The 25,976-nt window shown below is 36.0% G+C and overlaps 1 protein-coding gene, 1 non-coding gene and 1 pseudogene across 5 annotated transcripts; 2 read left to right on the top strand and 1 right to left on the bottom strand.

The window, feature by feature from the left end:
- The first annotated feature begins 14,895 nt into the window (after window positions 1-14,895).
- LOC139893152 (uncharacterized) lies at window positions 14,896-18,944 on the top strand. Of its 4 annotated transcripts, XM_071876302.1 has the most exons (12): window positions 14,896-15,157; window positions 15,249-15,365; window positions 15,459-15,567; window positions 15,801-15,880; window positions 15,975-16,084; window positions 16,159-16,252; window positions 16,768-16,956; window positions 17,406-17,544; window positions 17,741-18,051; window positions 18,161-18,225; window positions 18,319-18,569; window positions 18,679-18,944. In XM_071876302.1, the coding sequence occupies exons 9-11, from the start codon at window positions 17,829-17,831 to the stop codon at window positions 18,439-18,441; spliced, it is 411 nt and encodes a 136-aa protein (XP_071732403.1). In that variant the 5' UTR covers window positions 14,896-15,157; window positions 15,249-15,365; window positions 15,459-15,567; window positions 15,801-15,880; window positions 15,975-16,084; window positions 16,159-16,252; window positions 16,768-16,956; window positions 17,406-17,544; window positions 17,741-17,828; the 3' UTR covers window positions 18,442-18,569; window positions 18,679-18,944. The 4 variants fall into 4 exon arrangements, with proteins under 4 accessions (XP_071732403.1, XP_071732402.1, XP_071732404.1 ...); XM_071876301.1 differs by having other exon boundaries at window positions 15,257-15,365; window positions 15,459-15,880; XM_071876303.1 differs by having other exon boundaries at window positions 15,459-15,880; window positions 16,771-16,956.
- Window positions 18,945-20,441: 1,497 nt separating this feature from the next.
- On the bottom strand, window positions 20,442-21,065 carry LOC139889770 (uncharacterized; annotated as a pseudogene).
- Window positions 21,066-24,063: 2,998 nt separating this feature from the next.
- On the top strand, window positions 24,064-24,135 carry TRNAP-AGG (transfer RNA proline (anticodon AGG)). The gene has a single exon. It is a non-coding gene; the product is annotated as a tRNA-Pro (tRNA).
- The last annotated feature ends 1,841 nt before the right edge of the window (window positions 24,136-25,976 follow it).

Genomic DNA, 25,976 nt, shown 5'->3' with positions numbered 1-25,976 from the left:
CCGACCCGAACGTGTTGACTTTCGTTGACTTTGACCGACCAAAGTTTGACTTTTTGTCAAACTTAACCAAATGATTATGCAACCTTCCTAACTTATTTATATACTTGTATCTTGCATGAAACTTGGCAATTTGATTTCACATGCTAAATAATCGAGTCGTAACGAGCCATAGGACTAATTGAACATCTTTGACCTATCGTGTTTACCGTTATTGATACAACCTATTGTTTAGGTCAAGACTAGCATTGTTCTTTGCACACGTTTACTTGTTGAAGTACTTTACTACTCGTGCACTCAAGGTGAGATCATAGTCCCACTTTTACTCTTTTTGAACTTATATTTGGGATGAGAAAACATAAACGATTCTTTTGAACTAAGTGAACACAAGTACAGGAAAACAAACATTCTACATACGAGTTTAGAACAAAATCCTCAATTCGATTATCATTAGTTACACTTGCCGGGTGTAAGCGAGAACTTATGTTGTATGGATCCATATGGGTTTGACAAACCCTCATTCAAACGGTTCGCTACCGTTTACGAATGAAATATATTTTCGAGAAACAGTGTATGTTCTAGCACTAAGTGATGGGGTTCAATGGAAGGAAACGTTAAGCATTGATAATTGGGTGCTCGTGAAACAAACTTTTGGAATGTATTACTATTATTTCATTGATGCAAATCTTGTGGTTCACTTGTACTTATTTACTTAAACCTATGATTTCACCAACGTTTTCGTTGACAGATTTCTATGTTTTTCTCAGGTCCTTGAATGATACATGATACATGCTTCCGCTCATTATTTTGATACTTGCATTGGATGTCGAGTATACATGCATACATGGAGCGTCTTTTGGATACTTTTAAATTGTGTCGCATAAGTTTCATTTGTACTTAAACTTGGTATCGTAACTTGTGGTGGAACTATTCTTGTAAAACTTGAACAACCTTTACATTTGAAATGAATGCGACATATCTTTTGGTCAACGTTGTTTTAAAGACTTATGACCACGTAACGGGACCTAAGTAGACGGCGCCGTCAATGACGATTTGGTCGGGTCGCTACAGATGGTATCAGAGCGTTGGTTGTAGGGATTTAGAGTTCATTAGTGTCAACCCCGAGTCATAGGGTACATTGGTGAGTCTAGACTACAACCGGCATATAGACTTGAAGTAGGAATTACTTGACTACTTGTGCATTTATACTCGAACGTTTCTACTCATATCTACTCTTAGTTCATCTTAATCTCACGTTGTTTAATTTGATTGACACGCCACCTTGACTATATGAAATGATGTCGAATGCACATATGAATTAGGGTAATATAATTTCCGGGATTATATTACGGTGACTCGTATGAACGTTCCGACATTATGACATAAAGAATTTAAGGCGAGTCGAGAAAAAAAAAAAAAAAAAAAAAAAAAAAAAAAAAAAAAAAAAAACTTCTCTTTATCTTTATTCTATATCACGGTTAGTATTATTGAGAATACTAATCAATGATATTCTTGTGTCTTGAAGGAACAATGGCTCCTCGTCGTGTACGCCGCAATGAAACTCCCGAACAAGCTCTCGAACGGATGATAGCTACCGCCGTAGATGCGGCCATGGCCGGTCACTCATCCAACAACAATAATAATAACAACCACAACAACAACAACAACAACAACAACAACAACAATGGAGCCGGAAACTCAAACGAGGGATGCTCCTATAAAGCTTTCATGGGGTGCAAACCTCACACTTTTGATGGAACCGGGGGACCGGTCGTGCTCACCCGATGGTTTGAGCAAACGGAAGCCGTCTTTAGCATAAGCGGTTGTCGGGACCAAGACAAGGTCAAATACTCCACTCACACTTTCTCCGGAATTGCTCTAACATGGTGGAACACCTATGTTCAATCGGTGGGTACCGATGAAGCTCATGCCCTCTCTTGGGCCGATCTAAAGGAAAAGATGATTGTTGAATATTTTCCGCGCGAAGAAACCCGAAAGCTTGAGGAAGAACTAAGAGCTTTGAAAGCGGTCGGAAACGACCTTAAAGCTTATAATCAACGCTTCGCCGAACTATCCTTGATGTGTCCTAATCTTGTTAACCCCGAATCTCAAAGGATTGAGCTCTACATGCTCGGTCTTCCAAAAAGCATCAAACAAGGGGTGATGTCATCCAAACCCACTACTCATCAAGCCGCTATGAACATGGCTCGCCAACTAATCGAAACGGTTGACGAAATCGTAGTTCTGGCACCTAAAGCCGAGGATAAATCGAGCGGCAACAAAAGAAAGTGGGAACCCTCCCAATCAAGCAACAACAACTTTGCTAAGAAGCCTTACACCTCCGACGGCAAGAAAGGTTATGCCGGGAACCTACCTCTTTGCAACAAATGCAACAAACATCACTTTGGCGAATGTAGTAAGATAATTTGCCACCGGTGCCAAGGAGTTGGTCATAAGGCCAACGATTGTAAAAGTGCCACTCCCGTCGCTCGAAAGTGGCCCAATGCACCAAAGACGGGCACTTGTTACGAATGTGGCCAAACGGGTCATTATAGAAATGCATGCCCGAAAAGGAAAGATAACACCAATACGCGCGGCCGAGCTTTCAACATCAACACCGAGGAAGCCCGGGATGACACTGAACTAGTCACGGGTACGTTTCTTCTCAACAATTCTTATGTCTCTTGCTTATTCGATTCGGGTGCCGATAAATGCTTTGTATCCAAGACTTTGACTCATTCTTTTAGCACTCCATCTCTTCCATTAGATACCACTTATACCATTGAAGTAGCTAACGGAAAACTATTAAGTGCCGACACATATTACCGGGGGTGTACGTTAAACATTTTGGGTAAGGAATTTGAAATTGACTTGATACCCATGGAACTAGGAAGCTTTGATGTAATAATCGGTATGAATTGGTTAGTCAAAACGAAATCTCACATTCTTTGTGATCTTAACGCAATCCGAATTCCTATCGAGAATGGTGAACCTTTGATTGTTTATGGCGATAAGAGTTGCACCAGACTCAACCTCGTTTCGTGCCTTAAAGTTAGAAAACTACTCCGTAAGGGTTGTTTTGCGATCCTTGCCCACGTTAAGAAAGTCGAGTCCGATGAGAAGCACATCGATGATGTGCCAATTGTTAGTGACTATTCCGATGTATTTCCCGATGAATTGCCGGGTCTTCCGCCTCATCGACCGGTTGAATTCCAAATCGATCTTATTCCGGGAGCCGCACCCGTAGCGCGTGCACCATATAGACTCGCTCCATCTGAAATGCAAGAATTGCAAAGTCAAATCCAAGAACTACTTGATCGTGGTTTTATCCAACCTAGCCATTCACCTTGGGGCGCTCCGATTTTGTTTGTTAAAAAGAAAGACGGATCCCTACGAATGTGCATTGATTATCGCGAACTAAATAAATTGACGGTTAAGAACCGATATCCTCTTCCTCGCATCGATGACCTCTTTGATCAACTACAAGGGTCTTGTGTATATTCGAAAATCGATCTCCGCTCGGGTTATCATCAATTGAGGGTTAAGGGGGAAGATGTCTCCAAAACCGCTTTCCGAACTCGTTATGGTAGTTATGAATTCCTTGTCATGCCATTTGGTCTCACTAACGCACCGGCGGTGTTCATGGATCTTATGAACCGCGTGTGCAAACCGTATCTCGATAAATTCGTTATTGTGTTCATCGATGACATATTGATCTATTCTAAAAATGAAGAAGAGCACGAACAACATCTCCGACTTGTGCTTGAACTTTTAAGACAAGAACAACTCTATGCCAAATTCTCCAAGTGTGAATTTTGGTTAAAGGAAGTTCAATTTCTTGGTCATGTTGTAAGTGACCAAGGTATTAAAGTCGATCCATCGAAAATCGAAGCCATTAGCAAATGGGAGACTCCTACTACTCCTACTCACATTCGTCAATTTTTGGGTCTCGCCGGGTACTATCGTAGATTCATCGAAAATTTCTCTTTGGTTGCACGTCCTCTAACCGCCTTGACTCACAAGGGAAAGAAATTCATTTGGGCGACCGAACATGAATCCGCATTCCAAATCTTGAAAACGAAGCTAACCACCGCTCCTATCTTGTCACTTCCCGAAGGCAATGATGACTTTGTTGTATATTGCGATGCCTCAAAACATGGTTTTGGGTGTGTATTGATGCAACGAACGAAAGTCATTGCTTATGCTTCTCGACAACTTAAAATTCATGAACGAAACTATACGACACATGATCTCGAACTCGGAGCCGTTGTCTTTGCACTTAAAATGTGGAGACACTATCTTTATGGAACCAAGAGTACTATCTTTACCGACCACAAAAGTCTCCAACACATTTTCGATCAAAAGCAACTAAACATGAGACAACGACGGTGGATTGAAACTTTGAACGATTACGATTGCGAGCTTCGTTACCATCCCGGGAAGGCAAATGTAGTAGCCGATGCCTTAAGTCGAAAAGAAAGAGTGGTGCCTCTCCGTGTCCGAGCTTTAAACATCACCATTCACACCAACCTTAATAGCCAAATTCGGGTAGCCCAAGATGAGGCTCTTAAGGATGAAAACATCTCTCTCGAACACTTGAACGTCCTCACCTCTCGATTCGAAGTTAAAGAAACCGGACTCCGATATTTCGCCGGAAGAATTTGGGTGCCTAGTTATGGGGACCTACGAAGCCTTATTTTAGATGAAGCCCATAAGTCACGATACTCGATTCACCCCGGTGCCAATAAGATGTACCACGACCTTAAACAGCTATATTGGTGGCCGAATATCAAAAGGGAAGTAGCTACTTATGTTTCCAAGTGTTTGACATGTTCCAAAGTCAAAGCCGAACACCAAAGACCGTCCGGACTACTTCGACAACCCGAGATCCCGCAATGGAAGTGGGAAGGGATAACGATGGATTTTATCACCAAACTACCAAAAACGACGGGCGGTTATGATACCATTTGGGTTATTGTTGACCGTCTCACCAAATCCGCACACTTCCTTGCCATGAAAGAAACGGACAAAATGGAGAAACTTGCACAACTTTACATTAAGGAGATCGTAGCCCGACACGGTGTACCTTTATCGATTATCTCCGACCGAGATGGCCGTTTCGTTTCTAGATTTTGGCGTACATTGCAAGAAGCGTTGGGAACGCGTTTAGACATGAGCACCGCATATCATCCTCAAACCGATGGACAAAGCGAACGTACAATTCAAACCCTAGAGGACATGTTACGAGCTTGCGTGGTTGACTTCGGAAAAGCTTGGGACAAGCACTTACCTCTCGCCGAGTTCTCTTACAACAATAGTTATCACGCGAGTATTAAAGCCGCACCTTTTGAAGCGCTATATGGCCGCAAATGTCGTTCACCTCTTTGTTGGGCCGAGGTAGGCGACGTGCAAATCACCGGACCCGAACTCATTCACGAAACCACCGAGAAAATCGTTCAAATCCGAGATAGGCTTAGGACGGCCCGAAGTCGTCAAAAGAGCTATACCGATAAACGACGCAACGATCTTGAATTTCAAGTCGGTGACCGAGTAATGTTAAAAGTCGCACCTTGGAAGGGTGTAATCCGTTTTGGGAAACGCGGGAAGCTAAATCCGCGGTATATTGGTCCTTTCGAAATCTTGGAGCGTATTGGAACCGTTGCTTATCGTTTGGATCTTCCGCCTCAATTGAGCTCCGTTCATCCTACTTTCCATGTATCTAACTTGAAAAAGTGTCTTGCCGAACCCGATATCGTCATTCCTCTCGAGGAGCTTACCATTGATGACAAACTTCATTTTGTGGAGGAACCGGTTGAAATTGTGGACACCTCCGTCAAGACATTGAAACAAAGCCGAATCCCGATTGTTAAAGTCCGTTGGAACGCCAAAAGGGGACCCGAGTTTACTTGGGAAAGACAAGATCAAATGCAAAGGAAGTATCCTCATCTATTCGTGAATTCGGAAACGCAAGATCTCGAGGAAGAAACAACGACTACTACGCCTACTTAAATTTCGGGACGAAATTTCTTTTAAGGTGTAGGTAATGTAACATCCCGCCTTTTTTCCATTTACTTTTCCGTTTAACTATTTAAGTTCCGTTATATGTTTATAACACATCTCGTTAATACGCGTTTGAATTATCTCGTTTAGGTAATTCCCGTACCCGTTTCCTAAGTTGAGGGACTAAAGTTGCCAAATGGAGAAAGAGATGACTAGGTCAACTAGTCAACTCTTTCCCCTCCATTCATTTTATCACCTCCCAAATAATACTTCACCTTTTTCTCTCAAAACCCTCAAACCTTCAATCATCATCCAAATTCGTTCAAGAAGGATTCGATCAAAACAAATTGCATATTTGAACTCCTCGTGATCTCCTCTTCGTTTCCATACCGATTTCATCAATTTTGGGTAACTTTCTAAAATCACTAATTCTTGTGTTCTTGAGATTTTTAAGTTATAAGGTTGTTAATTAGTGTCTATGGCTCGAGTCTAGTTTGTTTATGTGATTTGTATGCTCGTTTTTGATATTTTGATGTAACTAGTTCATATTGAAAGAATGCTTGCTTAATCTTGAGTTTTAGGTGTTCATATGTTGTTGAATGATGAAAGTTCATGTTTTAATGGTGTTCCTAACATCACTAGCTTCAAATTGGTATGTAGGTTGACATGGATTAGTTTCATATGCAAGATTGTTGAATTTGTGATTTTGGATTAGGGTTTGATGAGCTTTACATGAACTTTTGATGCGTCAAATGCTATGAGATATTGTTGTTAAGTGTTTTGTTGCAATGTGTGTTTGATTACCTTCGAAACGGCATAACATACATGTAAATTGGTTGCCCGAATCATAAAATGCGTTTTTGGAACTTAAACTTTGATTATGAATGTTTAATTACGGTTTTTGGTTGTTGTAAGTGGAAGTTTGATTGATGAAATGTACTTAGTTGTATTCCTCGTCAAAATACCTTTCCAACGATATATAATAGGCATTATAAGTGTTTGCGGGTCAAGAGTTGGGTTGGAAAAGGTTTTGGCTCGTGCATACTTGGGAAAAACAGAAACAGACCTGCACAGAGGGTGGCGCGGCGCGCCCCTACCCCGCGCGGCGCGCCAAATGGCCTGGCCAGAATTCTGTCCAACTTGGTCAATTTTTGAATAATGTTTGGCATGCTACGCACCTCCGATTAACATGTAACTTGGCCAACATGCTCATATATGATTTCTAAGATTAGAAAAATAGTTCGGAACCCGACCCGAACGTGTTGACTTTCGTTGACTTTGACCGACCAAAGTTTGACTTTTTGTCAAACTTAACCAAATGATTATGCAACCTTCCTAACTTATTTATATACTTGTATCTTGCATGAAACTTGGCAATTTGATTTCACATGCTAAATAATCGAGTCGTAACGAGCCATAGGACTAATTGAACATCTTTGACCTATCGTGTTTACCGTTATTGATACAACCTATTGTTTAGGTCAAGACTAGCATTGTTCTTTGCACACGTTTACTTGTTGAAGTACTTTACTACTCGTGCACTCAAGGTGAGATCATAGTCCCACTTTTACTCTTTTTGAACTTATATTTGGGATGAGAAAACATAAACGATTCTTTTGAACTAAGTGAACACAAGTACAGGAAAACAAACATTCTACATACGAGTTTAGAACAAAATCCTCAATTCGATTATCATTAGTTACACTTGCCGGGTGTAAGCGAGAACTTATGTTGTATGGATCCATATGGGTTTGACAAACCCTCATTCAAACGGTTCGCTACCGTTTACGAATGAAATATATTTTCGAGAAACAGTGTATGTTCTAGCACTAAGTGATGGGGTTCAATGGAAGGAAACGTTAAGCATTGATAATTGGGTGCTCGTGAAACAAACTTTTGGAATGTATTACTATTATTTCATTGATGCAAATCTTGTGGTTCACTTGTACTTATTTACTTAAACCTATGATTTCACCAACGTTTTCGTTGACAGATTTCTATGTTTTTCTCAGGTCCTTGAATGATACATGATACATGCTTCCGCTCATTATTTTGATACTTGCATTGGATGTCGAGTATACATGCATACATGGAGCGTCTTTTGGATACTTCTAAATTGTGTCGCATAAGTTTCATTTGTACTTAAACTTGGTATCGTAACTTGTGGTGGAACTATTCTTGTAAAACTTGAACAACCTTTACATTTGAAATGAATGCGACATATCTTTTGGTCAACGTTGTTTTAAAGACTTATGACCACGTAACGGGACCTAAGTAGACGGCGCCGTCAATGACGATTTGGTCGGGTCGCTACATTGAGTGTGCGTGTCCCAAATGGAGTTTGGCGGTATAATGGTGGTTTAACGTTCTTGGTTAGATCGTTAATATTTTGGGTTGACGAAGGTTGGGTTTGTTCAAAGTCTCCAAGTGGGAGATTGTTGGAGATATGGAGAACTTTAAACAATTAGAGGGAAGATTCCAGGAAACTCACACGAAGCTTCCACGAAGTTGTTAGGAAACTCACAAGTAGCTTCCACGAAGTTGTTAGGAAATTCACATGTAGCTTCCACGAAGTTGTGAGGAAATTCACATGTAGCTTCCACGAAGCTATCAGGAAACTCACATGTAGCCTCCATGAAGCTGTCAGGAAACTCACATGAAGCTTCAAGGAATTGTTTTTAGCTTACTCCTTAAACCATTCTATAAATAGACCCTCTTGTAACTCATTGTATACACACCACAAATATTCAGTAAATACATTCTCTAGTTGGTCCGTGGACTAAAGCAATCACAACGATTGCATATAACCACGTTATCTCTTGTGTCGATTTACATTTCTTGCATTTATAATCTTTCGTTCATTAAGTGGGTTAGTAATCTTGTAGAATTACTATCGGTGAGTGATCTTGTTGAATCACTTGCGTTGTTTTGGGTCCTAATATCCTTACAATTTCGGGCGTGAAGTTGTAGTAAACAGTTCTACAACACGAACATAATTAGACTTACAAATGTACAATATTTATAAATATAAATATCCAATTACGAATATAACATACAAACGATTCACATTGTATATGTTAATGTACTGTACTACTTCCATCATCCATCATTTTTTGCTTGACTACCATATTAAAACTGCATTCGTAACCAATGAAATAAACAAGGAATAAATCTCTTCCGGAGCAAAGGTTATTGTTGTGTTTTTCTATTTTCTTCTTTTTTGTTCCTTAATCCTTTATAGAGCTCTAAAGTAAAGTTGGTTTAGAATTGATGTGGTTTTCCTTTTCTAGATAGACTAAAATGGCCAATAAGGATCGGTTGCTTGAATCCTAGATGCCAAATACCAAAGACTTCAGTGATGGCTATGAAATCTTTAAGTAAAGATGATCATTATTTTATATGCCCCGATATCACCTTCCATGGAGTTCAAACAATAGAAGTGTGTGTAAAATTCTTTGGTTCTTTTTTTTATTTATTTATTTTTTTTTTGTCACAACATTAAGATCTTATACAGATTATATGTGTTGGTAGTTATAGTTTCACAATTTTAAGATTCTATATGATAAGCGTTCAATCGAATATAAATTGGGGTTTGTGTGATGGGATTGTTGAAGCCACCGCATCTGGTATTTGAGGAGATCGGAACCCTTGACTTCTAAGAAGAAACTCATGTGGCAAAGGAATGGGGTACGTCTTCATTCTGTCAGCAATCACACTTAAATTATAGCCCTCTTGGCAAACATTAGCCAATGGGCGTAAGCTTGAGGTAATTCTGCATTCGCTTTGTGCTTCAAGATTGTTATATAGTGGTGGCAATTTCTTCTAAAATTAGCTCAAATGGGTCAATCAAACCTATAAGTGCTCAAAATGAACCCATTTTGACCCGTTACACGACACATCCATCTTGCAAACTTTATGAATGTAAAAGGACATACGAATTATTAGTGTTGAAGATTAAATAAAGTTTCATATCAGTGTATTAAGACCCGTTTAAATTATTGAAGCGAATGGGTCAAACATTACTAATATGTATTTTATTTTATTATCTATAAAATCCCATAGTACATATAGTTTCTAAAAATATCCGGAAGGTGTTGACACATCAGCACGACTCAACCTTTGTGAGCTCCAATTTCATCTTGACCCATTACTCAACCTACCAATCGCTACCATTTAGTCACCTCTTTATTCCCCCTATACGTAGGTGTAAGATCCCATCCGCTTGAATGGTTTTGAAAGTGATCATTTTGACCCTTAACAACTGAATATGAAATTTCATATATTTAAATTTGAATTTGATATGCATGCGTAAATACATATATGTGTTGCTCCTTTCTAAGGATATTGTAATTACTGTTAAATCGATCTAACAATTTGGGATTTTCATGGAAACTCAGGTGATAAATTGGTTTAAAAAGATAGGCGAGAAAATGGAATGAGAGAGGTTCTGGTACTGATAAAAACTTTCAGAGTACTCATTGTCCTTGATGAGAAGGTATGTGTCTCTTCATATTTTTTTCCATGCACATTGAACTCATTGTCATGGACGATAAAATTATGTCTTCTGAATTTTTAACTCTTGCTACATATGTATATATCTTATTGTTTTTCATTAATGAACATCTCAAAATGTTATATATTAATGCATATGACTAAATGTAAAGTTGTACCAAATTTGTAACATCCATATACCTGGTAGGCCGTTCAGTCATGTCTCCTTTTGATGAATATATCATTATGCACATACGTTTAACTTCGTTTGAGGTACATAAAAACAACCAAAATGGTTCATTCACAAAACAACCAACCAACCAAATGTAATGTTATACCCTCCAATATTTATTCATACGTTTATCCAATTGTTATTTTTAATGTTCCATTTTCAATTTAAGATGCTAAATGGGTTTCAATCTTCTCCAATCCTCCACTACGTATGGTGTAGAACGTATAATATCTTTTCCATATTATCATTACAAATGGTGTCTGTTTTCCCAATGACTAATAAGTTGTATTTTTATTTCTGTCTAATTCTTCTAATGTTAAATAGCCTGAAATCAGAACTGTGAAGATGTAAGCAAAATAATTGAGATAAGGCGTAACAAAGAAGCAACAAAAGATAATGGATGGAGGTGACTGATGTAGGATCGTCTAAGGTCCACCACCATGTACAACATATAAGCTCATGAGTTCCACATTACTCTAAAACCAATTGGTGATAGAGGGAGTTCCCATAAGCTTATATATGCACATTTGTTTCTTTCAATTTCCGATGTAGGACACAATGGATCGATTAGCTCCAACAATCACCCCCTTAATCGATTCATTCCAAGCTACTTCCACGGACACATTCAATACCATCTCGACTCTTCCCGGACACCCGACCTCCTCCTTGGTCACGTCCATAGTCATCTCGGTCTGAACCTCCGCTATTATTCTGCACCGTCCACACATCTGGGCTATAACCAGGCTCGGATACCATTTATTAGATCGTTTAAGGTCCACCACCATGTACAACATATAAGCTCATGAGTTCCACATTACTCTAAAACCAATTGGTGATAGAGGGAGGTTCCCATAAGCTTATATATGCACATTTGTTTCTTTCAATTTCCGATGTGGGACACAATGGATCGTTAGCTCCAACAACTGATGTATACATAGTGCATCAAATCTGTATAGGGTGCGATTATGATAGGTATATATACATATATTCATCATTAGTTTATGTAAATGTTGATTATGACTGTTTTATCTAGGGTCAAAGGGGTCGAAACCTATCCAGGCTTATATTGCCGGTTTTAAAACCTATGATTTTTATTATGATAAATTATTATGTCAGTGAATAAACCTTTATTTATATGTATTTAACATTGTGTCTTTGATGAGTAGTATGGTTTATCCCATTACGGTCTTTGATTGCCCCTTATAAGTCAATGCCTGCTTGATCCGAGTGCTTTACAAGAAAATTTACGGTAGGTGGTTTATACTCTTCTAATACGAGCATGGATGAGATATTGAGATCTAACATTTGTATCATGTTTTGATGACTTATTGATATATATCCATCACAGATCAGCATCAAATCATTCTTTAATGGCTCATGGCTCCAGTTGTTCGACTTCATCATCAATGGAAAAGAACATACGGCAAGTGGTACAATGGGTCACGGGCTACCCAACATGGAAGACAAGAAATAATCTGTTTCAAAGAATAAATTGGTCCACTCCAATGGCTTTTGCTGGAATATAATCCAAATCCTTCGAATGGATTTCAAATAGATCAGGATACTTTGATTGGCAATTTTTGGAGCTCTAATGCTTCTACCGTTCTACTTGCTGCTCGAGTATTATCCCAAGATCTAGGGTGGGCTAATGTCTCGTGTCTAATTAATCGAGTAAAATAATCGTGTAATATTGCATCCCTGGGCTGTATACTGATGTAAGTCTGTAAGGCTTATAGTATACTGACCGAAATTGATATCTCATTCAATGCTTGGGCCCTGATGCAAGTATATTTTAATATATAGAAATCCTTCTTGCTTCTCCAAAAAATGATATATATCCACCAAATGATGATATATACATATGATCTTAGTAATATACTTCGTATCGTATTAGTCTATATATTGTAAAATGAAATAAAAACACTACTTAGCACACGAGAATCACAACTTATTAACGCTTGTGTTTTTATTATGTTGATAACTAATAACTAATTTTTAAGGGAATCTCTATCTTATTTTACTTCGTATTTATTCAAGAATGAGTTTATTCTGATTGCCGTCTATTTTTTAAATGTACCACAACTTACAAATAACTCTTAACATGTAATTAAATTGAGAATACAATTTCGAAATGTCCCATAAAATAAACCCGTAAATTTAAGGACGCCACCCGCGCATGCACGGGTTCTTAATACTCGCGACCCGCCCCCCCAAGAATTCTTTTTTTACCCACGGCTACCCGTTCACCCGCCAATGGGTACATTTTCTGCCATGCCCGCGACCCTGAGTGACCCATGGGTAAACCCGCGAGTTTACAAAATGTGCATTTTAACTAATATTTAGTCACGAATACCCACTACATGTGGGCAGAGCCACGAATAATTATAAAATAGATTAAAAGATACAGAATATATAATTAAGTATTGTGTGCGGGTAAACGGGTGTATCTGCGGGTAGGTTAAAACAAAAAAATAAATTACATAACATATAATTAAGTTTTATGTGCGGGTAAACGGGTATACCCGCAGGTATGTCAAACGAGCATCACGGATTGACGGGTCGGGTTTCACCCACGACAGGTATGAAATACTCGCGACCCGCCCGTAACCCGCCAACGGGTATAAAGTTTTACCTGACCCGTGTCTGCGAGTACACTTTTTCATAAAAACTCGGCCGTCACGAGCACGGGTACCTGCGAATCATGGTCTTTTCCGCCCATTGCTATCCCACGAAAATTTTGTGTAAATTTTGTGAGACCTATACAATCATAATTTTTGATACATAATTTTTGTCGACTAATTGAATGTGGTCATATATTAATATCATGTTTAACTACATTGTTTGCCTTAATTTGTTTATTAGAATTTGTGCCGAATTTTTCTACGAGCTAACACATAATTCATTATATTTAAAAATTTTATTGACGAAACCCGCGAATCCGCGGGTCTTAAGCTAGTTAGTTAATCTTAAAAAAAAAAAAAAAAAAAAAAATTTCTTTGTTCAAGATATTTGAAAATGATAACTGTACTGAAGTGTAGGTGGTTCAATCACTGTACCTCGTTAACGTAATCACTGTACCTCGTTAACGTTTTCAATCCTCTCTATTTTACAGTTAAATAAATAAATAAATCTATCTACCTACTTCCACTTCTATATATCTATATCTATATATATATTATATATCTATATAAATTTTAAATTCTAAATTAGCTAGGCCATTTTATAATCTATTCATTATAGCCGTTAGATCATTCCTAACTTCAAATTATATCCGTCAGATCAATTGATTAGCTCATATTACAAACTGCCTACTAAGCATATAACCAAAACTACCTTAGTGCCCCTAAACTCGCTTTCAAAAATCTCATCCATATTTTCAGATCTGAAACTTACAAACCCTTTCTTTTTTTTCTCTTTCAATCTACATCACGTCCATTTTTTCCTCAACACATTATTTCAACACTTGAACTGGTTCAGACATCGATCATGGAACGAAATGGATTTCTCCGATCATTTATACTATTAAGCTTCTTGCCGAAAAAGAAAAAAAAAAAAAAAAAAGGTGCTAAATGTTTGAAGTTCATAAACCGTTGTTTCTCTGTTTAAAAAGGTAACAGTTTTAACCCTATTATTACTTTTGATTTGAGTTATGTGTATTCAATAAAATGTGCTTATTGATTTGGTAAAAGATGTTTTAACCCTAACCTCTGTTATTTGAGACTTTGAGTTATGTGTATTTTTTAAGATGTTTGAAGCTGCTGTTTCTTCTATTTAAAAATTAACAACTATAATGAATTAGTAAGATGTTGAGCAGGGTCCACTTGGCAATGGTATAGACTATTGGAGAGGATTTTATTAAAGCCTACTTCCGATACAAATGGGATTATCACTAAATATTGGATAGAGTATAAATGTGATTAGTTATATTTATGTTCGCGTTTAGTTGTATGTGTTGATTAACTTTTGGTTTTGTTTTTGAGCAGATATGTCCGCAAGGGCGTTTTACAATAACACAATGGTGTATGATTTCGTAATGGACTTCCTGGGCAAAGATGTACCATCAGATCAACATCGAATTAGGGTACAGTTTATATTATAAAGATAATTATAATTATTTATATTTATGCATGGTTTATAACAACTACTAACCTTTTGTGTTTTTAATCGCAGGTGAAATTGGTGCTGCAAGGTGTGAGGGTCGAAGTTTCTCGTGGTGCTAATTACAAAAGAAGTTACAAAGTTCAAAACTTAACACATCAGAGTACCAACCACCTAACTAAAGCTTACAACACATATTTCTTAACGCTTGAGTTCACCTATGTTTCAGAGTTAGATTTGAATTATTTTCGTGACAAGAACAAACTCACCCTAAAATATCCATTCCAACCTGCAATCTTAGCTGGCACTGATGCAAAACCAACATATTTACCCATGGAGGTTCGTTCAGCTCCATATATTTACACTCTCTCAGTTACTAATAAATGTTACTTAACTGACGTATGCTGATAATAACATATATATTATTAAGATTTGTAGGCTTGTTGATAGTCAACGTTATACAAAGAAACTCAATGAGAGGCAGGTTACCGCAATGCTCAAGGCTACTTGTAGACGTCCCAGAGATCGTGAAATAGAGATAGACCATGTATGGAATTTGTTACCTTTTTTTATTTCTTGTCAGTTATTATTTCAAGATCTTGTCAGTTGTTATCATTTTTGTAACATTTAATGATTATAGGTGCTCAAAGGCAAACGGTATAATCAAAATAAGCTCGTGAAAGAAGATTTTGGATTCAGTCAGAGAGCATCTTACCACAATTGAAGCTCGAGTCCTTCCACCTCCACCAGTAATTAGTTGTTTCTTTTTTTTTCTTCGTATTCCTGTCATTGTTTCATTTTATCTGTGTTTATGACATTGAAAAAACTTCCATGGATTCAGCTCAAGTATCACCAAACAGGTCGTCAATCAGAGATTCCAGCTGTTGGTCAATAAAATATGATTTACTTTTTAACATTCCAACCTCTACTTTCATTATAATCCAACTTAACAACCGTTTAATAACATTTTTTTGGGTTGTAGTGAATTTCTCCATAAATAGGCAAGATGCCGTTAATTGTTTCATCCATGAAATCAGATTCATGTGTCAAGACAAAGGAATGGTAATAAAGGGTCTATCTTCAGATTCCTTTTATTGATCATTAAATTGTAAATGGGTAATTAATTAATTTTTATTTTTGTGTATTTATTTTCAAGCTTTTAATCAGCGACCTTAGATTTCACCATAAAATCGGAGCTACGAGTCAAAGATATGATCATTCAAAGCTCTTCCCCAACAAGCATTTTTGCAATTTCGAATTTTTGAGGTCATATTGTTACACACTATTGGAAATGAGGGCATTTTGACGAATTTCCCTAAATTATTTATCTTTTTGTGCAGAAATTGATTATAAACAATGACCCAGATTGAGCATCAACTTGAGAAAGTCTCCAGACTTAAACATGAATTTGACAAGGCATTGGTACTTCAACAAGTAAGTTACGGAGTAATTTCCTTAATTTTATATATATACTTGTATATTAACAGATTCTTTATCATTATTTCAACAGTTAATGTACATTACCTGATTGATTAGGCATGTGAACCATATGTATTTCATCAGGTAACCTTATAGGTACCAATCAAAAATGAAGCTTATGCATCTTAACCAGGGGACATATTCGATATATAAAACTTTTATTGACTTATGACCAAATGTATAAATATTTGTGTGAATCCTTACTGTGACATGTTATAATATTCATATCAAACATAATACTTCATATGAATTGTATGAACAGGATAAAGTATCTTTGTAATTGCTATGAGTGAGGAGTTAGGCAATTGGGGTCCTATGGTTGTGTACAATCATTCTAGATCAAATTCATGAATATTTGTGCAATATACTCATTAAATGGCTTTTTTTTAGAGGTTGTTAAGTTAGATGTTTGTATGATTACTGTTACTAATTCCCGTGAATTTCTTTTGTTTTTTTTTTTTTTTTTACAGCAGTACGGGATCACCCAAGGGAAAACCCGGCCCCACTGCCCCCGCAACGCGATGTGCGGAAGGCACCCTTAGGTGGAATTCAAGGGTAAAGGGGCAACAATGATGCACCCCACGGGAGTTGACCTCATGACCTCTCGCTAAAAGAGGCAGGCTACTACCACATGAGCTACAACACAGGGTTTAATTTTCGTGAGTTTTTGTCCTTGTCATATTTGAGATACAATTATGTATAATGTATCTTATTGTCAAACAAAAAACTTAAGATGTACATGTATGAAGGCTGCAAACAACAACAATATTTCTGTTAAAACCTGTTTAGAAGTGACGTTTGTTTACACAGAGATTAAAACATGAGAACTGTGATGTTAAACCACAATAATCAGATAACGAGTTTCATATCACAATATCTATATATTTATATCCATATCAGGTCGTAACATAGACATTTTGTTAAGCAGCCTTTTCAGGCTCTTATTATGAAAGTTAATGGAAGATTACAATTATGCAAGTTAATGGAACAAACTTATTTTTTATATCCACATCCTCCAGAAACTATCAGTTTCCAGCAAGAGACCGAAAGCTATAGCATTGGTTATCTCAGTAACATAAAATATAATATAATATTTCCTTACTTGCAGATATGTTTTGAGGCAGTTGGATCAAATAATCATAATGCACAAATCGTTTTTCTAATGTGTTGTTGTGGGTAGTTCTACTGGAGCTTTGTATACGCAAATTGCACATTTTGTTACTGATTCACATTTTTATTATTCTCAGGTACTTTCCTCATGGACTGGTAAGCAATATGATTAATAAATTTTGCAATTTGGTCATTGGTGGCGTATATATTGTTATTAGTATATTAAAATGAGACTTATATCTTCACCAAATGGTCCATACATATTTGTTATATTTTAACTTATACCGTCATTTTATATGACTCATTACGAACTTGTGTTTAATCTTATATCAGGGAAAAGAGATTTGTGCATCAATTGGGAAAAGCTTTATTCCGCTCTTCCAATTTTTTTTTTTTTTTTTAACGGCGATATCGACATCAAATGCTCTCATTTGTCACCCACTCACGCGTTAGGAGGAAACCCAATTCGCGAAGATGTTGGCAGTACCATCGAAAGTTGGAAAAACCCCAGAGACCTTCCCAAATCGCATTGATGTTAGCAGTACCATCAAAGGTTGGAAAGTACTTGCTTGGAGTGCGAATCGAACTTGGGTTGGCAATACCACAAGTTGGATCTCACCCCCATACCACTCAAGTCAACCAAGGTAAGAAGTTGTCATGCGTTAATGGAAACTAACGGTTACAACATGGTGGCTTAAGATCAAGTTCTATGAAGATAACTGTCATTGAACGCAGTACACAATAATAGTATAGGTAATGTTGGAGATATTGATGTTGTAGCAGTTTCATGCACATTTGGAAAAGCTAATGGTAATAAGGTACTCCGTAATTGTTAAGGATTTGAGCATGCATGCTAATTCACTTGAATTGTGGAGATCCAGTTATATTACTGACTAACAAGCTGTGTACAGGGAGCAGTTGGTTTGAGGATAATTTATGGGCGGATGAGACTGTCACTTTTTGTAGCTCAAATCCTTAACAATTACGGAGGTTTGAGGATAGTTTATGCTAATTCACTTTTTGTCACTTTTTGAGGATAACAAGCTGCACACTTGGAGGTTGTTACTCGTCGTAATGCTGTTTTCGATCATGTATACAAGACTGTCACTTTTTGTAACTGGAGTCTCATCCACTATCCAAATGGGCCGTTTTGTGAATATAGGTACATACTCTTTTACTGTTCCATTAGAAAAATTTAATATTGCCGAATTATCGGTAGAATTTATTTTAGATTGAACGGTGGGATAAAGATAATGTCAATGTTATTGCAGGCTCTTGGTGCCCGATCCTTTGATGAGTTGCCGGAGCTCTCTGGTTGGGTTTTTAGGTGACTTTAATTATCGCCTTGATGATATATCGTATGATGAAGCACATATTTCTCTCTCTAATTAATTTTCATTGGCAGCTCTATGAATTACATATATTGTATTAGAATACACTAACTTTTTTAATCTATAAATCGCATGTCACATGTATACTTACGATAAATGTATAGCTCTTTAAATTTTTAACTCCATTCAAACAATTTTTTGCGTAATTTCGTGAATTCGCGGGTCTTAAACTAACTAGTATGACTTAATAATGGAAGATATTATCCACCTTAGATAATTTAATTGATAGATCCACTACAAATTGTGTAGTAGACACTTGTACACTATAAGTATCTAATGCACAGTCAAAGTGGAAATATCAATAATATGAAAAGGTAATAGTACTAAAAAATAAAATATAATTAACTCTTTTAATTTAATCATTAAAAGACAAAGTATATTATTTTGTGAGTTTTCAAAATTTTCCTGCGAGTTTATATATCTACAAACTTATTGTCTACAAACTTATTGTCTAGGTGTGAAGATTATAATTGAAGATTTTGATAGATACACAATTTTAAAGATGCATACTAAAATATTTAATTATTGACTCTTTATTCTTTATTGGCAATTATTATTCCCTCTGTCATAATTTAACTATCTTTAAACAAATTATTGGTCCCGAAAACTAACTATAGTAAATTGTAGAGGGGTGACACAATTCTTTTTGACAATCAGTTAAACAAATTAACAGTCAAAAAGGTAATATTTCAACTTAATTCTTTTATTGATTGAAATTCAAAGAATTACACTGCTAAATTTAACGAAATGTTAGTTGATATAAGTTACACTTTGTTTAGCCAAGAACAAGCTCAGAGCTAGGATATGATGAATACATTTGACTGAATATGATATGTAAGCACACGAATTGTCGAGGTCTTTTATTTATAGGATCTTTGTGGTCTCTAGAGTACCTTCATTCTCCACCGTGTAACATATAGGTGTAGTTTCTTTTGCCAATGTGGTGAAAAGTCAGCATGAAGTTTAGGCTGTAGGGTTTCTCTCTCTTTTGTGGGTACCTAAATTAAAGAACAATCCAATAGGGTTTAAGAGTATAAAATCTTCTACTTATCAATTAATGTAAGTAAATCATTAATTTCAGACATCCTGAATGAATGTTTTTTATTTGGACGAAATGTATTGTAATTACGATCGCAGATAACTTATAACCCATAATTATTCAAAATTTATTAAGTTTCGCTGGCTTTTCGAAAAAAAATAATTATTCAAAATTTAATATATAGGGAGTAAAAACTTAATTGTGTACTTATTATAGAGAAATTTACTAGGGACGAATATACTCAATTAATCAAACATAATCATGCATCATTTCATCGTCACAAAATGGACTAATAGGGAGAAAACCATAAATAATTAAAAACAATACACGGAATAATACAATACAAGCACTATAATTAAAAACAGTCTGTAAATACATAGATTCAAATATGGCTTGACTAACATACCAAAGCCCAAAAGGCTCATCTAGGTATGTAACAATAACATGACAATGTAATTCACCAAAAGAAAACAAAAGAGAAAAATTGTATTCTCAGCATGATAAGTATCATCATTGGCATCCAAAATTTATTCCTAACATGCATCATGTCACAATTTCATTCAAAAATGATATCGAAACCAAATTAGAGTGTACCATCCCGATCTCACAAGTTCTTGAGAGCTGAATCTTGGGTTGCTTTTGTTGTTGGTGTTAATTTGCTAAATGTGCCTTGTTATGACAATGATCAGCATTAACAAAGTAAAATTCACCAATCGCCTTAAATGTCAGAAAAGGTCTTATTAGTTTCTGGTAACCTAATATCAGAAAACTTTATGGTTTTAGTAACGAACGTTGCTAGCCATGTCATCATGTCCACTTCAAACGTGTCTTAACCAGACTGCCACCTCAGCTTGTGAATGTAAGGGCTCACAAAAGTAGTGGAAGCAATCAAGAATATAACAGACGAAGCGACTGCACCTTTCAAAATCACATTCATATCGGATGAGTTCATAAAGGTAATTACGGGTCCTAACGATACAGAGAGACAGCAAGTGGATAAAGAAAGAAGCTTCACTTTCTTGATGGTGTTTGATATCGTCCCATGGTAAACCACTCCTAAATCTTGATCGTTTTTTTCTGATTCGATACCTTTTGGAGGTCCGATAGTGATCTTGCCACTATCTTCTGTGGCAGCGGACTGTGTTGCCCATCTTTTTTGCTTTTTGAGTCGGACATCTTCCGATTGCGTGGGTAAAACCCTGTAGAAGTCAAAAGTTGTAAACGATGATCAGAATCGGACATATATTAGTAAATTTACGAAGAATTTATAATATTTATACACATATAGAATTCCCACTGTCTACAATATAAGGGATAATTAAGACATGTGACCTTGTGAAACATCAGTGTTGCAGAACTCGAGTTCTGCGAGTACTTGGCAAAAAAAGTCTCCTGATTAATCGGTCCAATTACTCGGTCAAACTCAGCCAAAACTCGGGATTACTCAGAAAAAGGTCAAAGTTAAACTTGGTCAACCTCCGAGTACTCCCAGAATTGCTAAGTACTCCCTAAAAATTCCTTAAAAGTTTCTGAACGAGTACTCCTCGAGTAGTGATATTTCATTTTTGCAACTTTGTAAAACATTAAATCGAAAGGAGCTAGAGAGGATTATCCTCAATTAAATTAAACATATTATCATAAGGTGAGTGTGTGTGTGTGTGTGTGTGTGTGTAATTTATCATCTTTTAGTCATTTAACATAGCTTGTCAAGGACTATGAGGCCAAAGGGCACAATTTAGATGTAGGTGGGAACCTCAAAAGGGTACCATTACTAATTAGACATCAAATGTGGATCCAATGAACCAAAGATATAGCAATACTTCACAGTGATAACTGTTAGTGCAAGATTAGAGCTTCGATTTCGTGTTATATGGTTTATTTGAGTGATCGATCAGTGATATATGTGTATGTCGTGTGTATATGTGTATATCAGGAACTAGGAGCAGTAATATGAATATGAAAGCTATCAAAACACAGATTAAAAACAAATAAACATGTAATATGAATATGATATTTGTTACAATAGATTGGTCGATGGAATCAATACCAAGATTGGATTGATTCCACAAACTTTCTTGAACGTTTGGGGATGGGGATTACACACAAAAACACGAGCTGCCCTCTTAGGCTAGGGTCTTTTTTTTTTTGGCTAATGACTAAAGGCTTAGTGATTTTAGGTAAGGGCTTGGTATTTATACTTCATACCAAGCCAGTTTACATTTTGGGCTTAATCACTATTTTGCGTAAACTAATGACACTAACTCGTTTCTTAAATCAATAGGACTTTATCCTATCAATCTCCCCCCCTAAGATGTGAGTTGCGTCTTAAGTAATACAGCAGCCTCATCCTACCAACTCATCAATAGGATAAAATCCTTTCAATAACAACAAAAATTTAACTTTATTACCAGGATTGTAATATAAACGTTCAACGCTCAGGAAGATTATACACAACAACAACAACAACAGTACCCAATACCACTTGAGTGGTGTATGGGGGAGGTGAGATGTAGACAATCCTTCCCTTATCCGAGAATAAAAACAAGTCATTTCTCCACCCAGAAAAGTAGAGAAAGTCATCCCTCTCGTTATTCGGCGGATAAAGAGATTGCTTCCGAGTGGACCTCCGGCCTTTTTTTATTTATTTAAAAAAAAAAAAAAAAAAAAAAAAAAAAAAAAAAAATAATATATATATATATATATATATATATATATATATATATATATATTGAGACGCCATGAAAATGATAGAATCAAAATTTCATGGGTTTAAAAGTCTCCCTGAAAATCAATTTAGGCTCTAAGCGGCTAAAAAATAAAAATACTAATACTAGTACTAGTGTTAGTAAAAAATAGTTAAAAGCAATAGTAATAATATTAATACCACAAATAATATTAATAATTTATATTAACACACCCATAATACAATAATAGTAATAATAATAATAATAATAATAATAGTAATAATAATAATAATAATAATAATAAAAATAATAATAATAAAAGTAATAGTAGTAGTCGTAATAGTACCAGTACTAGTAATACCAAGAGTATTATAGTAGTAGTAACAATAATAAAAATAATACTAATAGTAATAGTAATAATAATAATAATAATAATAATAATAATAATAATAATAATAATAATAATAATAAAAATAATAGTAATAATAAAAATAATAATAATAAAAATAATAATAATAATAAAAACTAACAATAATAATATAGATATAATAATAATAATAAATATAGTAATAATAATAATAAAAAAAGTAATAAAAAGCAAAAAAAAGCCAAAGTAAGAAACCTAATGAGAAATACTATTAAAAAATAAAAAAAACATAATAGGACGTAACCCTACTCGACTATTCTAATTCTAGCCCTCCACGCACCCCTATCAGAAGTCATGTCCTCAGTCAGCGAAAGCTCCCTCATGTCGAGCCTAAGTCTATCCATCCACCTACGTGTAGGTCTACCCCTTCTCCTTACGCCATCGACCGTGAGTGCCTCGACTCTCCTTACCGGGGCAATACGAGGTCGCCTCATCACATGCCCAAACCATCGAAGCCGTTCTTCCCTTAGCTTGTCGATGATGCTACAGACTCCAAGGTTTTCCCTAAACACACCATTTGGGAGATTCATCGATCATGAAAATATCAATTGCATTACAAATATCAAATGATTCTTTCACCCACATACATATCTGGATACTATCAGATAAATTTTGAACTTTTCCCTGTTTAAACCAGCATAAACAAAAAGTTCTCAATTTTAGCTCAACTAAACAAACTATAGATACAGCCGTAATTTAATTACAATTTTAATTTAAAGTGCAAAACCGTAATATACAAGTCCGCTCCTGTTACAAATTTAAAGTGAATACAACAAATGCCATATCTTACAGAATTCAATCAGATATATACGAGTAAAAGAAAAAGCATTCAATCAGATGAAAATAAGTTAAAAGTATAAATATACGCCATAGGGAAATTTGGGGTGTACATTAACGAAGATATACCTGTATGTATTTTAGATGAAATGAGTTGGTAGCGTGTTTGTGATCGGACCAGTTGAAGTAGAATTTATCTTGCCATTTATAATTTTGTTTTGTGAGTTAGAAATCAGCAGTATTTCACCGTTTGATTCGATCTTGTTCTTATAGAGCCTGATTGCAGGACGGCGTTTCACCATGTTTTAAATTTTTATAATTTCAAAACTAAACAACTTGGGCATTTGGTCTAGTGGTATGATTCTCGCTTAGGGTGCGAGAGGTCCCGAGTTCAATTCTCGGAATGCCCCTTTAATTTTTTAAATGTAAGCAAAGGTGTCCTCACTTAGTTGGTAACTCTTGGTTGGAGTTACTATTTACTGAGCGGATCTAATTATATGCTAAATCTAAATCTTAAACTTTAATACTCGGTACAACGGCCAAAACTCCATATCTCACCATTAAATCCAAACCTAAAGAGGAAAAGAAACTAGGATGAAATAAAATCTCAAGCAAAAGAAAACCATAGAAACTAAACTCTATGGAAACCTAACAATGAGGAAACAAAAACTAAATAATCAGCTAAACAACCTACCGATCAACAAGTCCGTGAGACAAAAAATATATTTAAGTAGGACCTTTCCCGTTCCTTTTGTCCGGGCGATCTGTAAACTCGTCAACTTTGTTGATGTGAACACCGCCTTTTGAGATTTGAAATTGTACGAAATGACATTAGAAGATTTGCTCCCAACTAAGGAACCGGAATAGCACAGATGATTCAAGCATTGATTCGCTAAACCTTGAAAGAAGCCTTTATTAACGTCGTTCAAAGGACCAACATCTTGAGCTTCCATAAATAAATTTTGAATCGCATCGCCGAAGTCAATATCGTCCTCATTGTCATGCAAAGTAAACGAGCCCGTATCCACCCTTATCTTCAATTTCCTGCCCTTATTACCACCAGTAAAGGATCCAAAACGTAAGGTACACTCATTCCAGTCAGAAACAGTCGTCTTCGAAGCCTTTAACATTGAAGTATCAACTTTCTTTTTAACCGACTCGAAGTGGTTATGTGCGGAAACATTTGAGACCATTAAATTATCATTTGATACAATTTTGACCCCAACTAAATTGCTATTCAAATAATCATGAGGCAAGTTAACCAAATAAATTTTTTCCCCTTCCACATCTGTTTCAATCCCAACAAATAAGTTATTTGAAGCAACATTGGAATTTTAACCTCATTGACGTGTGAACAAAAACGATACGCACTCTCCCCTTATTCTCGTTCTTAAGCGAATAATTACTATTACTAATATAACTAATAGACAAAATTTGTCTTATTAGTTATGAATAGTACTATTTAATATTACATTTTCACACACCCAACCCCCTAACTTTCATTAAAATACAAATCGAACCCCTATATTTTATAGTACTATTTAATATTTTATTTTTTACACACCCAACTCCCTAACTTTCATTAAAATACAAATCGAACCCCCCATTTTATACCTATATTCTAAAATATTATTTATCACATCACTAACACTAAAAATATTGAATAATAACACTCACCACGCTACTACTGTGCTGCTTTTTTTTGTCTCAAACGATAAAAAAGCAACTTTCATAAAAGGAACAACCCTTCAATGCTACCAAAAGATGTCGAAAAATATTCTTTTTTACAAAATAGATCAACTATTTTTTTAAAAAAAAAACCCGAACGCTAAAAGAAGCAACTTTCACAAAGGAACAACCCTTCAATGTTAGATGTCGAAATATTTTTTTTTTCAACAAAATAGATCAACACTTTTTTTAACTCGCATTCAAAACGGAGCCCCCGGCGCTAAGCGAGGGCTCCACAACTAGTTAAAACCATTATTAGCATCCATCTCATAAACATTAATGTTCCCGAAGAAAATATCTTGACCTTGAGTTTTACCTAGATTCAAACCAAATCCCGACACACCAACCGAAGCGTTCCTACTTAAAAGGTCCTTTTAAGTAGGACCTTTCCCGTTCCTTTTGTCCAGGCGATCTGTAAACTCGTCAACTTTGTTGATGTGAACACCACCTTTTGAGATTTGAAATTGTACGAAATGACATTAGAAGATTTGCTCCCAACTAAGGAACCGGAATAGCACAGATG

The sequence above is a fragment of the Rutidosis leptorrhynchoides genome, chromosome 2 (assembly GCF_046630445.1).
Source record: "Rutidosis leptorrhynchoides isolate AG116_Rl617_1_P2 chromosome 2, CSIRO_AGI_Rlap_v1, whole genome shotgun sequence".
Classification (NCBI taxonomy): domain Eukaryota; kingdom Viridiplantae; phylum Streptophyta; class Magnoliopsida; order Asterales; family Asteraceae; genus Rutidosis; species Rutidosis leptorrhynchoides.
Note: the sequence above shows the minus strand (reverse complement) of the source record. Positions and strands in the feature narration are given on the sequence as shown.